The following is a 19,184-nucleotide window of genomic DNA, read 5'->3' on the forward strand; positions in this document are numbered from 1 at the left end:
GGCAGCAGCTACCATACGCAAATGGCAGCAGCTACCGCCATTTGCATACACTGGGGTTTTTTCCCCTGCCGTGATAGGCTACATAAATACTTATGCAGCCTATCTCGAGGGGGGGGGGGGAAACCAGCATACGCAAATGACGGCTACTGCCATTTGCGTACACTGGGGTTTTTCTCCCTGCTGTGATAGGCTACACAAATATTTACATAGCCTATCACAGCTCAATACAGGGACACAAATGGTGGTGGCTATGACAGCTGCCATTTGCGTCCCTGCAGGGCTGCCCAGTGGTCGGATGTCTGGCTGCGGGCGGCCGGAGCCAGCTGGCATCTCCGCGGCTTCATCGCAGAGCGGAGCCAGCCAAGCAGGATTCCGGGGGGAGGGACAGAGCGCCTCCCCCCCCCACGGATTGCCTGGCACGGAGCCAGGTAGGTGTTTCGTACATCCATACATAGGCTACAACAGCGAAAAATAGGGAACGCAAATGGCGGCTGCCGTAGCTGCGGCCATTTGGTTATGCTGGTTTTTTTGGGGGGAGGGTTAGCCGTGATAGGCTATGTAAATTCCTATGTAGCCTATCACAGCTCAAAGGACAGCAATGGCGGCCGCAGCAGCCCAGACGCAGCCAGCCAGGAGACCAGCCGCCACTGCCATCACCACCGCCAGAGCTGCCAGAGCCTCTGCCGCCGACTCCGCTGCATCCACCCCAGGTAAGTGCTGTCCCTGGGGGATTCTGTGGGGCAGGGGAGGGGGGCAGGAGGCTGTTCCGCCACGGATTCTGGGGGGCCGGATTCTAAAGAATCCAGCCTCACTGGAATCTGTTGCGGAAGCCTCTGCCATCCCTTTAGAGTCAAGATGGTTGGCAAGGTTTGTGGCCATTTCAACTTAATCTTTGAACACATTTTTGTAAGTGTTGACTTTAGGGTGTGGTTCATCCTCTCAACTTGACTTCTGGATTGAGGTTTCCAGGGGGGTGTAGCTTCTAGTTAGTTTGTTATGCCTGGGCCACTATTTGCATCACTTGTCCAACAAAATGGGGCCCCTGATTTGATTCACTCTCTTTAGGTAACAAGAACCTAGGGATTACTTTTTTAAAGGATCTTGGCTACTGTCTGTGCAGTGCAGTCAATTGTTTTTATTATTACTAGCAGGTACTGATAGCCATGAGTCTGGGGCAACTCTGAAAAATCAATTTGAAGTCTCTGAAAAGGATAGTGGGCCATGGGCGACTTTTCATTTGAGCTGGGGGCTCAAACATCTTTGGATCATTTTTGAGGCACAAAGGGCAATTAGCCACTGCTTTCAAATCTTGCACCAACCTGAAGGAGGTGCTATCTGTCTCAGGTGCACCCAAAATCGGGGCATTAAAGGGAGATGAGCCCTTTATTAGCCAGCCATGATTTTTTGAACTTCTCAAAGAGTGGGTTGAAGCCTGCACAGGTGGCTTTCTTTAGAGGATACTGCCTCATGCACACAGGGCTCTCTCCCTTTCTAAAGAAGATTTTAACTGGTGTTATGCATTTGCTTGGGCAGGGGTCCTGTCTGCCCACACACATAGATCAACATTTTCTAAAATCTCAGTCCCTTTGGCCTCTGACACAATCGTGATTGCTTGAAGGGCCATCTGATAATTTGAGTCCTGCTTTATTGGCAGCTTTACTGCAATCTGATTATCACAGAAGAAGATTTTAGCTTGCAGTTTTGTTAACAAGTCCTGCTCCAAGAGGGCATCCGGGCATGCAGATAAAACTACAAAGGCATCTTCCAATCTTTGTGAGGAGGGGCTTACATACAGGCAATCTAGTTCTTCTTTTTAAATTCCTTCTACAGTCACATGCTTTCCATTTTCTTTAGGCAGAGGGGGTTTCATAGGGATCATAGAAAACGTGGCTCCAGTATCTACTAGGGCCTCACAGTCTCTGCCACCAACCCTTACCTTTACCATGCGATCCTCCTGAGCGTTTGCTCATAGGGTGGTGGCATTAGATTCCGGTCCCCTTCAGCAAGACTCCCCCCCAGAGGACTCTGCCCTCATCTGGCAGCCTTTGCTGTGAGTCTCCTTTCTCTTCTCTTTCAACTCTGGACAATCTTTCTTCCAATGTCTCTTCTCTCAACAATACGCACATTTATCGAGCCCTGTTCAGCCCTTTCCTTTTCTGCCCCCCCCCCGTTGCTTCTGTGCTCTCAAGCCGCAGTTTATATTTCCGCCCATTGGGGCTGCCAGCGTTACCTTTTCCTTTTTCAGGAATGGCACTCTTTTTCATGTGCTCTCACGTGCACCATAGCTACTTATTTTGGCTTCATCAAGGCATCTAAAAATTTCATGATATGGCCAGGGTCTGATAAGGCTAAAGCGGGGGGGGGGGGATATTAAGGCTTGCTTCAATTTAAGAAAAGCCTTTTTTATTGTAATTGTCCACTTCTAGTGGGTAATATATTTCTTAATGCTTCATACGGGGGTTTTGCCCCTTTTTATCTCTACTATAGCCCCCCCCCCCCCGTAACAGGCATACTTATCTTTTGGCTTGCCTGTTCTGCAGATCATGTTTCAAACTCTCTGTGCCAAGCACCAGCTTTAACTCTTTATTTGTCATCTCTGCAAGTTAGGCTGTTTGCCATTGCTTTGACAAAAACTCACTTGCTTACACCTTCTTACTAGGGGTGCATGAAAGCCACTTACCTGGTCTCACAGCTTGCTTTGCGGTGGGGGGGAGGTGCTTTGCTGCTCCCCCCAAAGTTCAGATCGGGGGGGGAGGCTTCCCGCCTCGCCCGGCCGAAATTCAGGCCGGGGAGGAGGCACCTCGCCTCACCCGGCCGCGAAATTAAAAGTTTTTTAAAAAACGCCCCCGTGATAGGCTACGTGATGATTTATGTAGCCTATCATGGCTAGATCTGCAAAGTCAGCCGTGATAGGCTACGTAAATCGTCATGTACCCTATCACGGGTGACTTAAAAAAAAAAAGCGTGTACGCAAATGGCGGCCCCCATAGGGAGCCGCCATTCGCGTTCCTTATTTGGTCGCTGTAGTCTACGTAAATCTTTACGTAGACTATGGTGAAGATAAGGGCAACGCAAATAGCGTTGCCTTTATTTTTGCCGTAGTCTACATAATCTTTACGTAGACTACAGCGACCAAATAAGGAACGCGAATGGCGGCTCCCTATGGGGGCCACCATTAGACGTACGCGCTTTTTTTTTTTAAGTCACCCGTGATAGGCTACGTGATGATTTATGTAGCCTATCACAGCTGACTTCGCAAATCTAGCCATGATAGGCTACGTTAATCGTCACGTAGCCTATCACGGGGGCATTTTTTTTTTTTACTTTTATTGGAATAGTGGCGGCGGCAGCTGGTCGAAAGACCGGCTGCCGCCCCCGCCCCTGACGAAGACCTGCCGAACTGCCGCCGGGACCCGCCGCCGGGAGGGACATTCGGGAAAGGTAAGTCCCATCCCTGGGGGGGGGCGGAGAATTTCTCCCCGAAACTACTTCGGGGGGCCGAATACGTTGGCACTCGCCCCCCCAAAGTTTCGGGGAGAAATTCTCCCCCATCCCTACTTCTTACTAATCTTGACGACACTCATTTGGGATAAGCTCTCATTCTTTTTAAAGCCTTTTTGTCTGCTACTTTCTTCTGCCTTCTTTTATACCGTTTTCATATCATTAAAATCTAACACCATGACTGGAAAACATTTGTTTTGCATCATAGGGCATGGCGCAGCAGATCTAACAATTATACTGCTCCTCTGACTGCATGGTCAGGGCCCATCAAAATCAACGGAAGGGCATTCTCATACATGCAAAGAGTTCTAAGCCACCATTTTTGCATCAGCAAGTCTACGCTGCATGAGTTTTGGCAGAGGGTCAGGTTTGCCTCTGAGCAAATGGAATGTCAGAACAGTTCAGATTTTGAGAAAGAGCTGGAACATGTGGGGCAGGAACTTTCTCAGGCTTCAGAAGCACAGCTGGGCTTAGAGGTATCATGGGAGAGTAGGAGGGATCTTTACCTCTCACCTCTTAAGAGAATTTGCTGCCCCTTTTTCTTCTAAACGGGAACTCATGTTGCAGTTTCTCTTTAAACTTCTTGAAGGCTGTTTTCTTTGTAGTCTGTGAATCTCTAGCAATTTGCATCTGTATGCTTCATTAGGGTAAATGAAATCAAAGCCTTGGAAATCATAGAATCATAGAATAGTAGGGTTGGAAGGGGCTTAGAAGGCCATCGAGTCCAACCCCCTGCTCAGTGCAGGAATCGAAGTCAGAGCATCCCTGACAGATGGTTGTCCAGCCTCGTCTTGAATGCCTCCAGCATGGGAGAGCCCCCCACCTCCCCAGGTAATGGACTCCATTGTCATATTGCTCTAACGGTCAGAAAGATTCTCCTGATGTTCAGCGGGAATCTGGCTTCCTGCAACTTGAGCTCATTATTCCGTGTCCTGCACTCTGGAATGATCGAGAAGAGATCCTGCTCCTCTCTGTGACAACCTTTCAAGTCCTTGAAGAGCGCTATCCTATCTCCCCTCAGTCTTCTCTTCTCAAGGCTGAACATGCCCAGTTCTTTCAGTCAAAGGCAGCTTTTTAGCTGAGTGTTGAAATCACAAATCAAAGTGTACACTGAGCTGATCACAAACAAACACACAATCTACAACAACGGGAGCTTAAGGCTATGACAAGCCTCACAGTACTTTTTACAGCAAGTCTTGAACTGTCCAAAGTTCCAGTCCATGTGCAGAGTGCCTCTCAAAAGTCTGAACAATGATAGATCTAAACAAACAAGGCTTTGGGCCATAAAGACGGGATGTTTTTAACGAAAGCTCTGTGTCTCTTCATCAGTTCAAATGGGGAAGGTGTAACCTTACACCTCTTCTAGATTCCTGGACAGACAAGAACAGAGCAGTGCTGCTCAGCTTTCCAGCTGTGATGCTATTTTTGTGTGTGTGCAAATCTCACTCTTTTATCAGGTCCTCACAGACACCTTCCAGCCTCACTGCTTGCTAAGGCTAAACCAGCTGCAGTGAGGGGGGTTAGGTAACTCCCCTTTGGCTCTGCTCTGAGCAGGCTGACAGAGATAAGCTTACACAGACCCTGATATTTTAAGAACTTGCTCTGTCTTTGTTTCTTGATTTTTCCATAGTCTTTAAGACTTCAAACAAATCTCTTTCTTCAGAAGTTGCAACTTTTTCAACTGCTTTTGCTTCTTCTAACAAACTTGGATATGGTGGCAGATAAACTGTCTCTGGAGGGCCTTCTCCCTCCCCCAACAACCTCTCCTCCCAACCTAACAGAACGAATAAGATGGGGGGGGAGCTCAGGGCATCTTGGGCAGTGTCTCCCAAATCTTCAAGCTCCTTCTGTGGGGCTTGAATCGGGGAGAACAGGGGCTTTGGGCTTCACCTTGGAGCATACCATCATGACTTTATAATACTGAACTTTATATTTCATCTTTTCTCGCCTTCAGTGGATTTTGGTCAGTACTTATCCACATGCCGATAACCTCATTTTCCCTGAGTCAAATCTATCTCACTACTTGATTCAGACAGCACCCGGGGTCCCTTGCCCCTGCAGTCCTTTGCCAGTAACACATTTACACATTTTAGTTTTATACTTCTGTAACTAAGGGGGATTCTTTCCGCACCAATTCGACCAACAATCAATATAGGGGAATTGATCCCAATGCCCATCATTCATCACAATCTTATATACAGCATTTATAAGATTTACATGAAAGGATCCTGTATCTGGCCAATTAACACTGAATGATGGCCATTCTAATTGGCAAAGGGTTATCAGTCTGCCCTTCATCATTTTGACTCCAAAATCTCCTTTGAAATTCCTAAAGTTCCTAAGCACGCATCCCAATGGGGTTGCGGAGTTTTCTTACTGGGAGCTACCCAACCCCACTGTGCCTACCTCTATTCAAAACCATACATGGAGTCTGACAAACCTCAGACACTCCAAAGGCAACTCAAGCAGAAAGACACAAGGGAAATCAAATACTTACTCCGCCCAGCACCCTGGTCCCGTCCCTTCAGACCTGTTCAGCCTGGTTGACTCAGTCAATGGAGTCCACGCCTTTAACCTCCCGGGTGTCCCGATCCCCATTCTCCAGTGCCATGGCAGACCTCAAAGGCGGTCCGGTGCACCCTGCAGGCACCTTCGCCGGTCTTGTCGTTCGACCCCGGCGTGATCCAAGGGGACTCCTGACTGCTCACCAGATTGTTGCACAAATTGTTAGTGTCGCCCCCTGGAGGCTAGTCCAATTTGTCCCAAAGAGGAGAGTCAACTTCAGGCTGGGTCTAACTTGATTTTATTGTTTGCAAACAGTTCGACAAAGGAGCTCACTCTCAACAGCAGAGTCAACCCTGGGTAACTCCCACGCTACAGTTTTATCACTTCAGCTTGCATTCCTTAGCTAGCGTGTCACTTTGAATGGTTGCCAGCAGTTTGCCTGGCTACCTTATCTTAGGGTTACTGCTCACTCATTCCAGGCATGCACAGCCCTTACAATACTACGTGCTGCTTAAGACACATACAATGGCTTTTAGGTTACATTTTTACTACAGCGTCTACTGCACTAAATGTCCCTTGTTCCATTTTTAAACAGGTCTCAGATCATGAGCTATCAAATTACCCCATTGTGCTCCACTTCAGTCCCCTCCAAGAAAAGAGGAAAAGCGGCAAGAAAAGGAGCGAGATCAATGAAAGATCATGGAAGACAGACACGGGGAGAAGGAGGGGGAAAGGGGAGGAGGTAAAGAAAGCACGTGTAAAGGGGGCCAGCTGTGATCCTGCATTTAAAACAGAAATAGATAGCGCCATTTTAAAGGCGGGATTTTAGGCTGGTGTAGAGGTGCCCTCAGAGTCTGTCCCTAATGGACTCTATGTATGTGTGCTTTGCTTGACAAATGTCCTTGATGGTTGTTTACTGGCTATTTTTCCCCCAGCCTAAGGGAGTTAAAAGGAAAATGCAGCCGCAAATTGCCTACATGCTGTTTCTTGTGGGCCAGTGACTTGAACAGGCAGCTGAAGTAGGCATGAGAAAACTTTACTAATGAACTTGACAAACTTTTAACAGGGAGGGAAAAGATCAATCCCAAGCCAGCAATGTGTCAACTGCGCGATCAGATATAAACTGTCAAAAGAACCTCGCAGATGAACTGTTCAGCTAATCCAGAAACTTCCATCCGGCCTACAAGAGAATTGAAGCTGAATTTAGGTCCTCAGCTCCACACAGGCCCAAGGCCAGAACTTGACAACTCAAGTCCAATCTCAGAGCCTGACTACCCCACAGAGAAGCAGTTAAAATCCCCCCTGCCTCCACTTTGCAAAGGGAGCTCAGTGCTGTGGGGCTGTGGCTATTTTGCCACTCTGGAATTGTGGAAATGACAGTAATTTTTATGAACCCCCATGGATTTCCGCCCATCCAACCAAGAACAAAGAAATCCAGGAGAAAACATACTTCATATAAATATGTCCTGAGCCGTTCCATGTGAGGTGGGACGGTGTCTGATGACTTGAGGGCTGATCATTTCTGGCTACACTCAAATTCCCCTGTCAGGGCCTGTATATTCATCTCTTCTTCCGGTTCTGCCTGGTCGCTGACCTAGGAGGGAAGGTCTCTCTGTGCCGCTGATGATTTTGCTGCTGCAGCTGCTGCTGCTGCTTTGGATGGTGCCTCAGGCCACCCAGAGGATGCTGAGAACCACCTGCCTCTTGACCAGGCCTAAGGAACTGCAAGCCTATCACAGCCCTGGAGACCTCATTGTTGGAGCGAATTTACCGGTTGGCATGAATTATTATAAAGAGACTCAGGACTTCAGTGGTTTAGCACCACCAGAACTCTGCAATTCTGGTTTGTAAGTTTCCACAAGAGGGATCTGGGACAGATGTTTGCCTGCTTTGCTTACAGGTTAGAGGCCTCCTTCCAGGCTGATCCTAATTTGGCTTCAACCTGTAATGAGAAGCAGAGACCTGGGGGTCCTTCTACGGCTGCATAGCAACATAGGAAGCTGCAGAATACCAAGTCAGACCCTTGGTCCATCTAGCCCAGTATTGTCAACACTGACTGGCAGCAGTGGCTCTCCAGGGTTTCAGTCAGGAAGTTTTCCTGCCTTTTTTGGAGAAGCCGGGCATTGAACCTGGGACCTCCTGCATGCAAAGGATTCAAAGTAAGTGCTCTGTGGCTCTGAGCTATGTATGGCCCCATTCTGAGCTGGAGCATAATTCCTCTTTCCTTCTGTGGCAAGATCAATGGTATTATGGCAGTGACACAGAACCCCTGGGAACTATAATGTCCAGAGACTGGGGGAGCCAAGCTCTGCTGTTGCATCTACTGCTGCAAGATGAAATATGTGGAAAGAGGTGTGTGTGTGTGTGTGTGTGTGTGTAAGGCAGAGAAGGGGCACTTGGAAGCTGGGATTTGTGCATTCAACAAATAGGTTGGGAGGATACTTCATACTTTGATCCACCAACATTGAAGTCACTTGATTGTGTTCTCCTTGTACCTGCGTCTGGAATAAATAATTTTCAGAGTCTTGAGCCAGAAGCTGGCTTTGCAGTCTCCTCCTCCTCTGAATCGAGCTGAGGGCAGGGGTGACCTGGGCAGGGTTGGCCATCATATTTTATTTATTTATTTATTTATTTATTTCTATACTGCCCAATAGCCGAAGCTCTCTGGGCGGTTCACAAAAATTAAAACCAAACAACACACAATGAAACAATTTAAAATATACAGAACATTAAAACCACAATATAATAATACAACTACAATAAAACCTAGCAACAGTGCAGGAGTTTAAAATACAGATTTAAAACAGCAAAGAGAAAAATTTAGAAAGCTAAAATGCTAAAATGCCTGGGAAAATAAATAGGTTTTCACATGGCTCCGAAAGGAATACAATGTAGGCGCCAGGCGAACCTCACTAGGGAGCTCTTTCCAGAGCTGGGGTGCCACAACAGAAAAAGCCCTCCTCCTAGTAGCCACCCGCCTCACTTCCTTTGGCAGGGGCTCACGGAGAAGGGCCACTGATGATGATCTTAAGGTCCGGGCAGGCACATATGGGAGGAGGCGATACTTCAGGTAACCTGGCCCCAAGCCATTAAGGGCTTTGAATGTTAACACCACCACTTTGAACCAGCACATATCTCTGCTTCCTTGTGAATTTGCATAACATGTGACCTGCCCCTAGAGGCTGCTTGGTGCAAGGAGGTAGGCAGAGCGAAACAATGATTGTTGTTCATGTTAAGAGTTTCATAACGACCTAGAAATTCCCACCCTTCCACCCCCGCAGAATTCATGTAAGACAGGGGTAGGGAAGGTTGATTTCTGGGTGAGCTGAAGTAGATGAGCAAACATTTCTGACTCACATTTTTGTAAACATAGCAGCAACAAAAGTCTCCCTCCCACCTGATACTATATTATATCTTCACTCACCTCCCAACATAACTCCCATCATTGCAGGATGATATTCAAGCACTACCAGCAAGTCCTGGCCTTGGCGTTTGCCATGAAAGAGATCCAGAAGGACAGAATTCTCCTCCCCAACCACACCCTTGGCTTTCGCATCTATGACCACAGCAACATCGCAAGATGGATCCACTTGAACAGCCTGTCTCTGTTCTCCACGTCGGGGCAAATGTTTCCTAATTATAAATGTGACAGACATGATCAACTGCTCTCCGTTATTGGGGGTCTCGATTCCAAACCCTCAAGGGAGATTGCTTCCTTAATGGGCATCTTCAAGATCCCACAGGTGAGAGGATTCATTTGGGGAGAGATGTGGGGGATCTGCAGAACTCAGGAACTCTGAGATGGAGAGGCCAATCTCTGAAACCATTTCCCCCCATGAAGTGGGTGTGTTGCCTTGATTGTGGATGGTAAGAGCAGGAGGCCTTCTGACCTTGGCTAACCTGCCCGGTGATCACCACAGTCATAGCCAGGAATCCCAGAGGGCTATTGTTTGACTAGTCCCACTCAGCAATGGGTCTGTTACATAAGAAAAAGTTTTGGATTGGGAGAAAAAAATGGAGTCTTGCGACACCTTAAAGATTCACAAACAAACCTCCTCCTAAAGGAGAATAAATGAGGACAAGGCAATTGCAGACCAGCTGCATGAATTCTTTTCCTCTGTCTTCACTGCAGAAGATATAGGATAGATGCCTGTGCCTTAACTGTTGTTTCCAGGAAGGATGTCTGAGGAACTGAGGCAAATAGTGGTGACAAAAGATGATGCTCTCAACTTTATTGATAAATTCAAAGCAAATGAATCACCAGGCCCTGATGGTATCCATCCTAGCGTTCTCAAAAACCCCATATATGAAATTGCTGATCTTCTAGACCAGAATATGCCACATGTCCCTAAGATCAGCCTCTGTACTAGAGGACAGGAAGATGGACAATGTAACACCAGTTTTTAAAACTGGATCTAGGGGGGAGCTGGGCAATCTCAGGCCCGCTTGCTTAATGTTTATTCTGGGTAAATTGGTTGAAAGCATTATGGAAGATAAAATTAGCAAGCATATAGAAGGTCATGCCCTGCTGGGAAAGAATCAACACAGCTTCTGCAAAGGGAAGTCCTGACTCAGTAACCTTTTAGGGTTCTTTGAGAGTTTCAATAGATGTGTAGACAGGAGTGATCCAGTAGACATTGTCTTCATGTACTTCCAAAAAGCTTTTGACAAAGTCTCTCATGAAAGACTCTTGCGCAAACTTAGCAGTCATGGAATAAAAAGACAGCTGTTCTTATGGATCAGTAGCTGGTTAAAGAACAGAAAGCAGAGAGTAGGAGTAAATGGTAACTTCTGCCATTGGAGGCATGTAAGTAGTGGGGCCCCACAAGGTTCTGTAATGGGACCAATGCTTTTTGAATTGTTCATAAAGGATCTGGAAGAAGGAGTGTGCAGTGAACTGTCCATGTTTGCCAATGACACCAACTTATTCAGGGTGGTTAAAACAAAATGGGATTGTGAGGAGCGCCAAAAGGATCTCTCCAAACTGGGAGAATGGGCATCCAAAAGGCAAATGAGGTTCAATGTAGGCAAATACAAAGTGATGCATGTTGGGACAAAAAAAACCAACTTCAAGTATAACCTGATGGGCTCTGAGCTAGTGGTGACCAACCAACAAAAAGATGCTGGGGTTGAGGTGGACAGCTTGATGAACGTGTCAGCCAAGTGTGTGGCCACTGTAAGAAAGGCAAACTCCATGTCTGGCATAATTAGACAAGGAATTGAGAATAAAATTGCCAATAAAGGATATTGTAGAGCTGGGAAAAGTGCAGGAAAGGACAACTAAAATGATCAAGGGGCTGGAGCATCTCCCCCATGAGGGAAGTTTGGACGGGGAGATATTTTTCTTCCTCTCTCAAAAGGCTGATTGGTGAGAGATTCAAGACAGATCAAAGGAAGGGCTTCTTTACACAGCACATAGTCAAACTATGGAATTTGCTATCCCAACATGTAGTGATGGCCACCAATTTGGATGGCTTTACGAGAAGGTTGGACGAATTCCTAGAGGACAAGGCAATCGATGGCTACTAGTTCTGATGGCTATGTGCTCCCTCCAGTACCAGAGGCAGTATTCCTACATAGACCCAGGTGACAGCCGGTTGGCTACTGTGTGAAAAGAATGGTGGGCTAGATGGACCCTTGGAATGTCCGGGCTTACTGATTAAGAGCCACTAACATTGTGTGACGTTTTCCATTTTGTTTGTCCTACTGGATTTGACACACCATGGAACAGTTTGACCAAACTATCCTATATGGGAAGGGGCCCTAAATCCCCACCACACTTACAAAGGGTCCTATTGCTTCAGTATAGGAACATGGGCCTCTTCAGGATGATGGCTATAAACTGTGTCAAGGTTACCTCCAGGACAGCCCTGACTTTTGGGTTGATATCTACAGTAGGGGGGAACCTTAAAGAGAGCTTCATTTCATATTAGATGCCTATGTTCCAAATGGATGTCTGCCTTCTGGATAGCACTTCTTGCATCTGAAGTCAGCTGTAGTAGTCCATGGAAGATTATGCCATGAAAAATGTGTCAGCCTTCAAAGCAGCACAAAGTTCACTGCAGTGGACTAACAAGAAAATCCTTCTTTCAGCTTGGTTATGGTTTGGTTGACCCTGTTCAGGGACAAAAAGCAGAATTTCCTTTCTTCTACTGGATTGATACTAATGAACTTTCTCAATATGTGGGCCTTGTCCGGCTGCTCCTGCGTTCCCACTGGAACTGGATTGGTCTGGTTGCCTTAACTGAGGAGAGTGGTGAAAACTTCATCCAGACACTGACAACAATGCTCAGGCAGCAGGACATCTGTGTGGCCTTTACTGACGTGTTTGAGCCAACAAACCCTCTCCTTATACAACAAGCACTATCTGGATCTATTCCTAGTGCTTGGTTTGAACCCCAAGTGATTATTGTCTTTGGGGACACCAATGTTTTACACATATTAAGAGTGTTCTTGGCTATTCATGAAGAAAAGACCAAGACCCCCTTTAGGAAGTTTTGGATCCTGACAGCCCATTGGGAAACTTCTGCTAAAGGACAAAATTTAAACCAGGCCAAACTCTTCCATGGTGCTTTGCACTTCAGAGTCCACAGCAGGGATGTGCCAGAATTCACACATTTTCTCTGGGCCTTAAGTCCACACCGACCACAAGGAGATGTCTTTCTCCAAAAATGGTGGGAATACGCATTTGTCTGTCAGTTTCTGAAATCAGGAGAAATCTCAACGAGGGGATGGGGGAACTGCACTGGGGAGGAGAAGGTACGGGACCTGCCGAGCCATATGCTTGAAATGACCATGTCCAGTTACAGCTACAGCATCTACAATGCTGCGTATTCTGTGGCAAGCATGTTACATGCTGTGTCCTCATCTGGATCCAAACATACATTGACAGGGGGAGGCAAGAGGCCGCTGAATCTTCAGCCGTGGCAGGTAATGTCCTCGTTGAGAGTTGGCAATCTTATCAAAGGTTCCTTGGTGGTTTCTCGGTGGTCTGATCCTGGAAGCAAAGGGTGAGCCTAGGAGAAGGGCTGTTGGTCCAGTCTAAAGATCGCGATAGAGACATTCCACAAAGATATTCTTCCATGCCCATCAGCTCCCTTAAGGAGCACTAGGAAGTGAGTACAAGGCAGTGGAATGCAATGGTGCTTCTGTGATAATTATGTATTTAAAACTGTGCCTACTGAGGAGGATGAATCAAGCAAGCTGTCACCCCAAATGCATAGTATTCTTCTCCCCACCCCCCATCTCCAGGAGCAAACAACAGACCGCTCCTCCCCCCTGCCTGCCCCACGTACATTCTTGCCAGGCACCTTGAGAACACCTCAGGTGTTGTTCACCTTGATGGCACCACCCTCCATCCTCTGACACACAGGCAAGGATATGGGTGTGGCTTGTAGCAAGTAGACACCAAAGAAGAAAGGCCAAACCTCTGGGCAAGCGCATGCAAGCAATTAGTGCCTATGAGCCCATCTTAATGCATCTTCAGTGTTGAACTAAACAATGGAGTAAAGGAAAAAGGAGAAGTCTCCTAACTTGATGGCAGTCACAGAATGTCAGAAGACACCAGAACTCACACATAATTACCCTATTTATAATTCTCTCTTCCATTTCAGATTCTTGCCTCTTTGAGGAACGTCCAGTTTAACAACAGTGCTGGAGATGAAATCTCTTTCTTTAAAAAGGGAGAGATATGATATTGTGAACTTGATTTTCTTCCCAAATGAATCTTTTGCTCACAACAAAGTTGGACAGATGGATCCAGAAGCTGCTCCTGAACAGGACTTCACCATTTATGCTGATGCAATTGTGTGGGCTACGGAGGTGGGTTTGAAGTGAATGTCATGGGGGCAACAAAGACTGTTGTAGTTCTTTCACTTGAGCATGAAAGGTGTCTTCCTAGATGAGACCAAAAGCCTACTGAGTCCAGTGAGGGGTCCTTGTCCAGTGAGAAAGATCCATCTTTGCATGCAGAAGTCCCAGGTTGGGTCTGGCATCTCCAGGTATGGCTAGAAAAGGCTCCGGTCTTTAAGCTTGGAGAGCGACTTCCACTCAGTGCAGACAATAGTGGGCGAGGTAGAGAAAGGGTCTGATGCAGGAGGAGGAAGCTTCATGTTTTTGTGTCTACATGAGCATAGGTATTCACATCAGCTCCATTAGGATGATTCTAAGTAACCTGCAGAAAAGATTCAGACTTTCTAAACTGGTGATCCTATCCATTGTGTAATGGGAAACTCAGTTGAGTAACTCTGTCCTATTTTTGTGCAATATCCATTTCATGTAAACCCTCAACTATTTCTCTCTTCCCTTTTAGGTTTCTCCCTCTGCAAGGTGTGTGGAGCGTTGCTCTCCAGGGCACCAGAGAAAAGTTCCAGAGGGGAAGCCAGTTTGCTGCTACAGATGTGATTGTTGTCCAGAAGGGACGATTTCTAACCGGACAGGTAGCTCAAGCATTCAGAGCCTTGTCAAATTGCAGAGCAAACTGGGGTTTGCATGGGAAGATCATGGGCTAGGAGAAGACATGGCCATTTAACCTAGGCATATTTTCTCCATAAAAACCATTGGGGGTTGCATAACTTGGTGGTTTACTGTTCTGCAGACTATTCAGAATTTCCTGAAGAAACATATTGAAACAATAAAGGATAATATAATCCTTAGATACTTGCATTGACTCACCTTTCCATGCACAGTGTTTTAAACACCATATTTCCAATCTCGGTTGTTTGGCAACATGAAGCTGAGTGGTGATCAGTTGTTGTAGCAACTGGAGCATGGTACTCCAATGTCAAGGGAACTGCTGTTTAATCTATATTGATTTCTGTCACCTATTTCCCAGCCTCTGCACCAACACATCTCCACTGAAGAAAGTGCGTCATCTGAAGCAAATGGCAGAGAGTTATTTATGTATTTATTTGCCCATTTGAAGGCACTGCAGGTGACAGGCTGTGGTGATGTTCTTACACTTCACAGTTTTTATTTTCGAGTTACAGACTTGAGGTTTTTCTTCTTGCAGAATATTGAACACGCTAGCATGGGCTATCCTGCACAGATGAAAGGGAGCATCTTGTACATTTCCTGACTCCGCTCTTTTGCAATATGTTATTGAAACGTAAAGAGCAAATACTAAAAGGGAGGCTGCACGCTTACATGGACAGTAAGCTAGGGAACGGATATCTCCATCTCCTTCTTTGTGGGCTGCACTGTCCCCATGTAAAGAACATCTATGTCATGTTTGAGATACTTTTGCTCATTCCAGATACAGCTCACTGTGACCCATGCCCAGAAGATCAACATCCAAACAGCAACCAGGACCACTGTTTACCCAAGAAGACCCACTTCCTTTCCTATCAGGAGACACTGGGGTTCATTTTAGCTTCTCTGGCTCTTTTCCTCTCTCTGATTACATTTGTAGTGTTCTCGACTTTCGTTATACACCGTGACATGCCCATCGTCAAAGCCAACAACCGAGACCTCACCTATGCCCTCCTCCTTTCTCTTCTGCTCTGTTTTTTCTGCTGCTTTCTGTTCATTGGTCACCCCATGAAGGTCACGTGACTTCTACGTCAGACTGCTTTTGGCATCATCTTCTCCATTGCCATTTCTTCTGTGCTGGCAAAAACTGTCATGGTGGTTCTCGCTTTCATGGCCACCAAGCCAGAAAACATGGCCAGAAGACTCTTGGGGAGACAACTAACAAACTCCATTGTCCTGGTCTGTCCCCTCATCCAAGCTATGATCTGTGCTTTCTGGCTGGTGACCTCTCCCCCATTCCCAATCTTGGACTTCCATTCCCTGGCTGGAGAAATCATCGTCAAATGTAATGAAGGCTCAGTCACTCTATTTACACTGTCCTGGGTTACATGGGTTTTCTGGCTGTCATTATCTTCATGGTGGCTTTCCTAGCCAGAAAACTGCCTGACACCTTCAACAAAGCCAAGTTCATCACCTTCAGCATGCTGGTGTTTTGCAGTGTTTGGGTCTCCTTTGTGCCCACCTACCTGAGCACTAAGGGAAAGTCCATGGTGGCAGTGGAGGTCTTCTCCATCTTGGCCTCTGGGGCTGGTCTGCTGGGTTGCATCTTCCTCCCCAAATGCTACATTATAGTGCTGAGGCCCAGCCTCAACTGTAAAGATCATCTAATCAGGAGAAGGACTTAGGGTGTCTATCACTTTGAAACATGCCCTGCTACTCTAGTTTCCTGTCAAGTACATGTGTAAGAAGGCCATTAACATTGTTAAATGTGCTGATTTATTCCTTTAACTACGCGGTCCTTTCCACACTGGGCTTTTGCTCTTTCCCAGTCAACTGGAAATGGACTTAAAAGGTTGTTTGTATGGCATTATATTCCTCCTTGACATTTTTCAATCATATAATTCTTTAAAAAATCATGCCTTCACAGTATGAGGAATTAGTGTTACATATCAAGCATTATAGGTACTAGGGGTGCACGAAAGCCACTTACCTGGTCTCGCAGCTTTTCGCGGTGGGAGGGAGGCGCTTCGCTGCTCTCCCCCCGAAATTCAGGCCGGGGAGGAAGCGCCTCGCCTCGCCCGGCCGCGAAATAAAAAGGTTTTTTTAAAAAAACGCCCCCGTGATAGGCTACGTGATGATTAACGTAGTCTATCATGGCTAGATCTGCAAAGTCAGCCGTGATAGGCTACGTTAATCATCACGTAGCCTATCACGGGTGACTTAAAAAAAAAAAAAGCGCGTACGCAAATGGCGGCCCCGATAGGGAGCCACCATTCGCGTTCCTTATTTGGTTGCTGTAGTCTACGTAAAGATTTACGTAGACTATGGTGAAAATAAGGGTAATGCAAATAGCAAATCTATTTTTAGCAAATTTATAATGCAAATAGCAAATCTATTTATAGCAAATCTTTGCAAATCTAGCCGTGATAGGCTACGTTAATCGTCACATAGCCTATCACGGGGGCATTTTTTTTTTTTTTAGTTTTATTGGAATGGCGGCGGCGGCAGCCGGTCGAAAGATGGGCTGCCGCCCCCGCCCCTGACGAAGACCCGACGAACCGCCGCCGGGACCCACCGCCGGGAGGGACATTCGGGAAAGGTAAGTCCCATCCCGGGGGGGGGGTGCGGGGTGCGGGGGGGTGCAGAGAATTTCTCCCCGAAACTTGTTCGGGGGACCGAACACGTTGGCGCTCGGCCCCCCAAAGTTTCGTGGAGAAATTCTCCACCAACCCTAATACGTACAACAGAGAGTTGCAGTATAGTTCAGGATTAGGCTTGCTTCAGAGATACTCTAAATTGTATGGATCTCACTTCCCCTATCAGGAGAACATTCTTCTCTCCTCCATGCTATTATCAGTTCTCCTCACTGGATTGGTCTTGGGAAGGGTAGGTTTTATTTTATTTTATTGGCCACTGTTGAGGCATCTGGAACTTGAGTTCCTTCCAAGAGGAAACATGAAATGTAATACTAAATAAAAATGAATAAAATAAATTGTGTTCATGTTTCAGTACTTCTCCAAACCTGTTTCCTTCCAGAATGCTCATCCTTCTCTCTTGTTTCTCAGGACCCCAATTGTGGATTGGTTGTTGTTGGCACTTGCCCCGTGAGCTCAGTATTAGAGGGACTGATACTAGCGACAAGAACACATCATGGTCAGTCATGAAGAATGTCAGCAACACCCATATTTGCAGAGCTGGAATGTAAAGTGTATGAATATGCTGTTGTGGAAAATTGGAAAGTTAGGGTGAGAGAGGAGACAACAGTAACAGATTCCTTCAACATTAGGGACCTTTTATTGAATATTAGAAAAATAGCAATGCACCTCTTTGTTATGTGGCTCCTGTTAGATAACATGTCAATAAAATCAGGGTCCTGTAAGGTAGAATGGAAATGAGGCAGGTGGGTTGTTCTAAGCTTTATAAAATTGAGAAGATTTCACCAACCTTCCTGAAATGTGCAGGTGTGAGAAAGACATGTTTGTTTTACATCACTGTAAAATTTCAGGGAGATTGGTGAAATATTGCTGGAGAAAGGGCAGTTAACAGAAAAAAGAAGAAAAAACTTAGCCACGCAAACGTGTTCCTCAAAGCCTGTGATGGCTCCCTTTGGTACCCATCATTTGTGAACAAAACTATGGGCTCCTTATTTTAAAGACAGATGTTTTCCTATTCCTTTCTACTGTAGTTGATGGAATTGATTTTTAAAATTGCAATTTCCTTATTTAAAAAATATTTTTTATTTGCATAATGCAAGTCTGTGGGTGTCTCATCATGTGGACCTCAGAATGTGCGGGTGTCGTGGGGAGGGGAATCACTGCCCCGTGGAGGAGAGGCCCAAGCAGCAGCATATTCTATGTGGTGCTTTTCTGGGACCTCTGCATGTGTGTGAATGTGGTCAAGTGGCACAGATGTTAAAAGGAAAAGGGTTACAACAAAAATTACAAAGCACTCTCCAGAGGCCGTATTTTTGCAAGAGGTGCATCTAACTAAGTGATATAAAGCAATATTAAAACACCCATATTTTGGACAACAATTTACTGCCTCAGGCTCTAGCTGCCAAATTGGAGCTGAACATAACCCAGCAGCCTCTGATCAGTGACAGTGGTGGAGGAGGGGGAGATCAGCCTGCGTTCGGTTCATTGTGTGAGAGAGAGCTGGTTAGAAAACAAGGTGGCACTGTGAGTAGCAGCGTTCTTTTTGGGCGCCGCTGTTTGTTTTAATGCTTCAATTCATTTTGACATTTTTATCACCTCTCTTGACACCTCACTCAACAGTTTCATCACCTCACTTGACTCTCAAATTATGGACTTTGTACTGGAAAAGTTACACTTGGGGTTTACTTAGAGGTCCCCCACTACACTTATAGGTTGGATCCAGCACTGCTGCTTGGATGATCTCTCAACCATTTGGAAAAGAAAAGTGCTCTTGTGTTTCCTCACAACAGCACTGAGAAGAGAAGAGAACCTCATATGAATGAAAGGATGACGTTATTGACTAAGTCTTCTGATCATTTCAAGGGAATCTATCATAGTATCATCATAGTATCTACACAGCACTGCATGTGATTTTTATTTTTGCAAAGAGAAGCTGATACCCCCCTGCAGAGAATGTGACTGATTAAGCCTGACTCAGGGTCAACGAGAGGGGCATAAAAGCTTGACATTGGATATTGGACTATCAATTTTTATTATTGTAGGAAAAGAACCTCC

The 19,184-nt window shown here is 46.2% G+C and overlaps 1 protein-coding gene across 1 annotated transcript; it reads left to right on the top strand.

The window, feature by feature from the left end:
* The first annotated feature begins 9,422 nt into the window (after positions 1 to 9,422).
* LOC146340979 (vomeronasal type-2 receptor 26-like) lies at positions 9,423 to 14,659 on the top strand. Its single transcript, XM_084804550.1, has 3 exons — positions 9,423 to 9,749; positions 13,620 to 13,827; positions 14,318 to 14,659. Exons 1-2 carry the CDS (start codon positions 9,459 to 9,461, stop codon positions 13,698 to 13,700), a joined length of 372 nt encoding a protein of 123 aa, XP_084660676.1. The 5' UTR covers positions 9,423 to 9,458; the 3' UTR covers positions 13,701 to 13,827; positions 14,318 to 14,659.
* Positions 14,660 to 19,184: the final 4,525 nt, after the last annotated feature.

This window comes from Heloderma suspectum, chromosome 6 (assembly GCF_057233095.1).
Source record: "Heloderma suspectum isolate Gila_16-S chromosome 6, 16-S_ref, whole genome shotgun sequence".
Lineage (NCBI taxonomy): Eukaryota > Metazoa > Chordata > Lepidosauria > Squamata > Helodermatidae > Heloderma > Heloderma suspectum.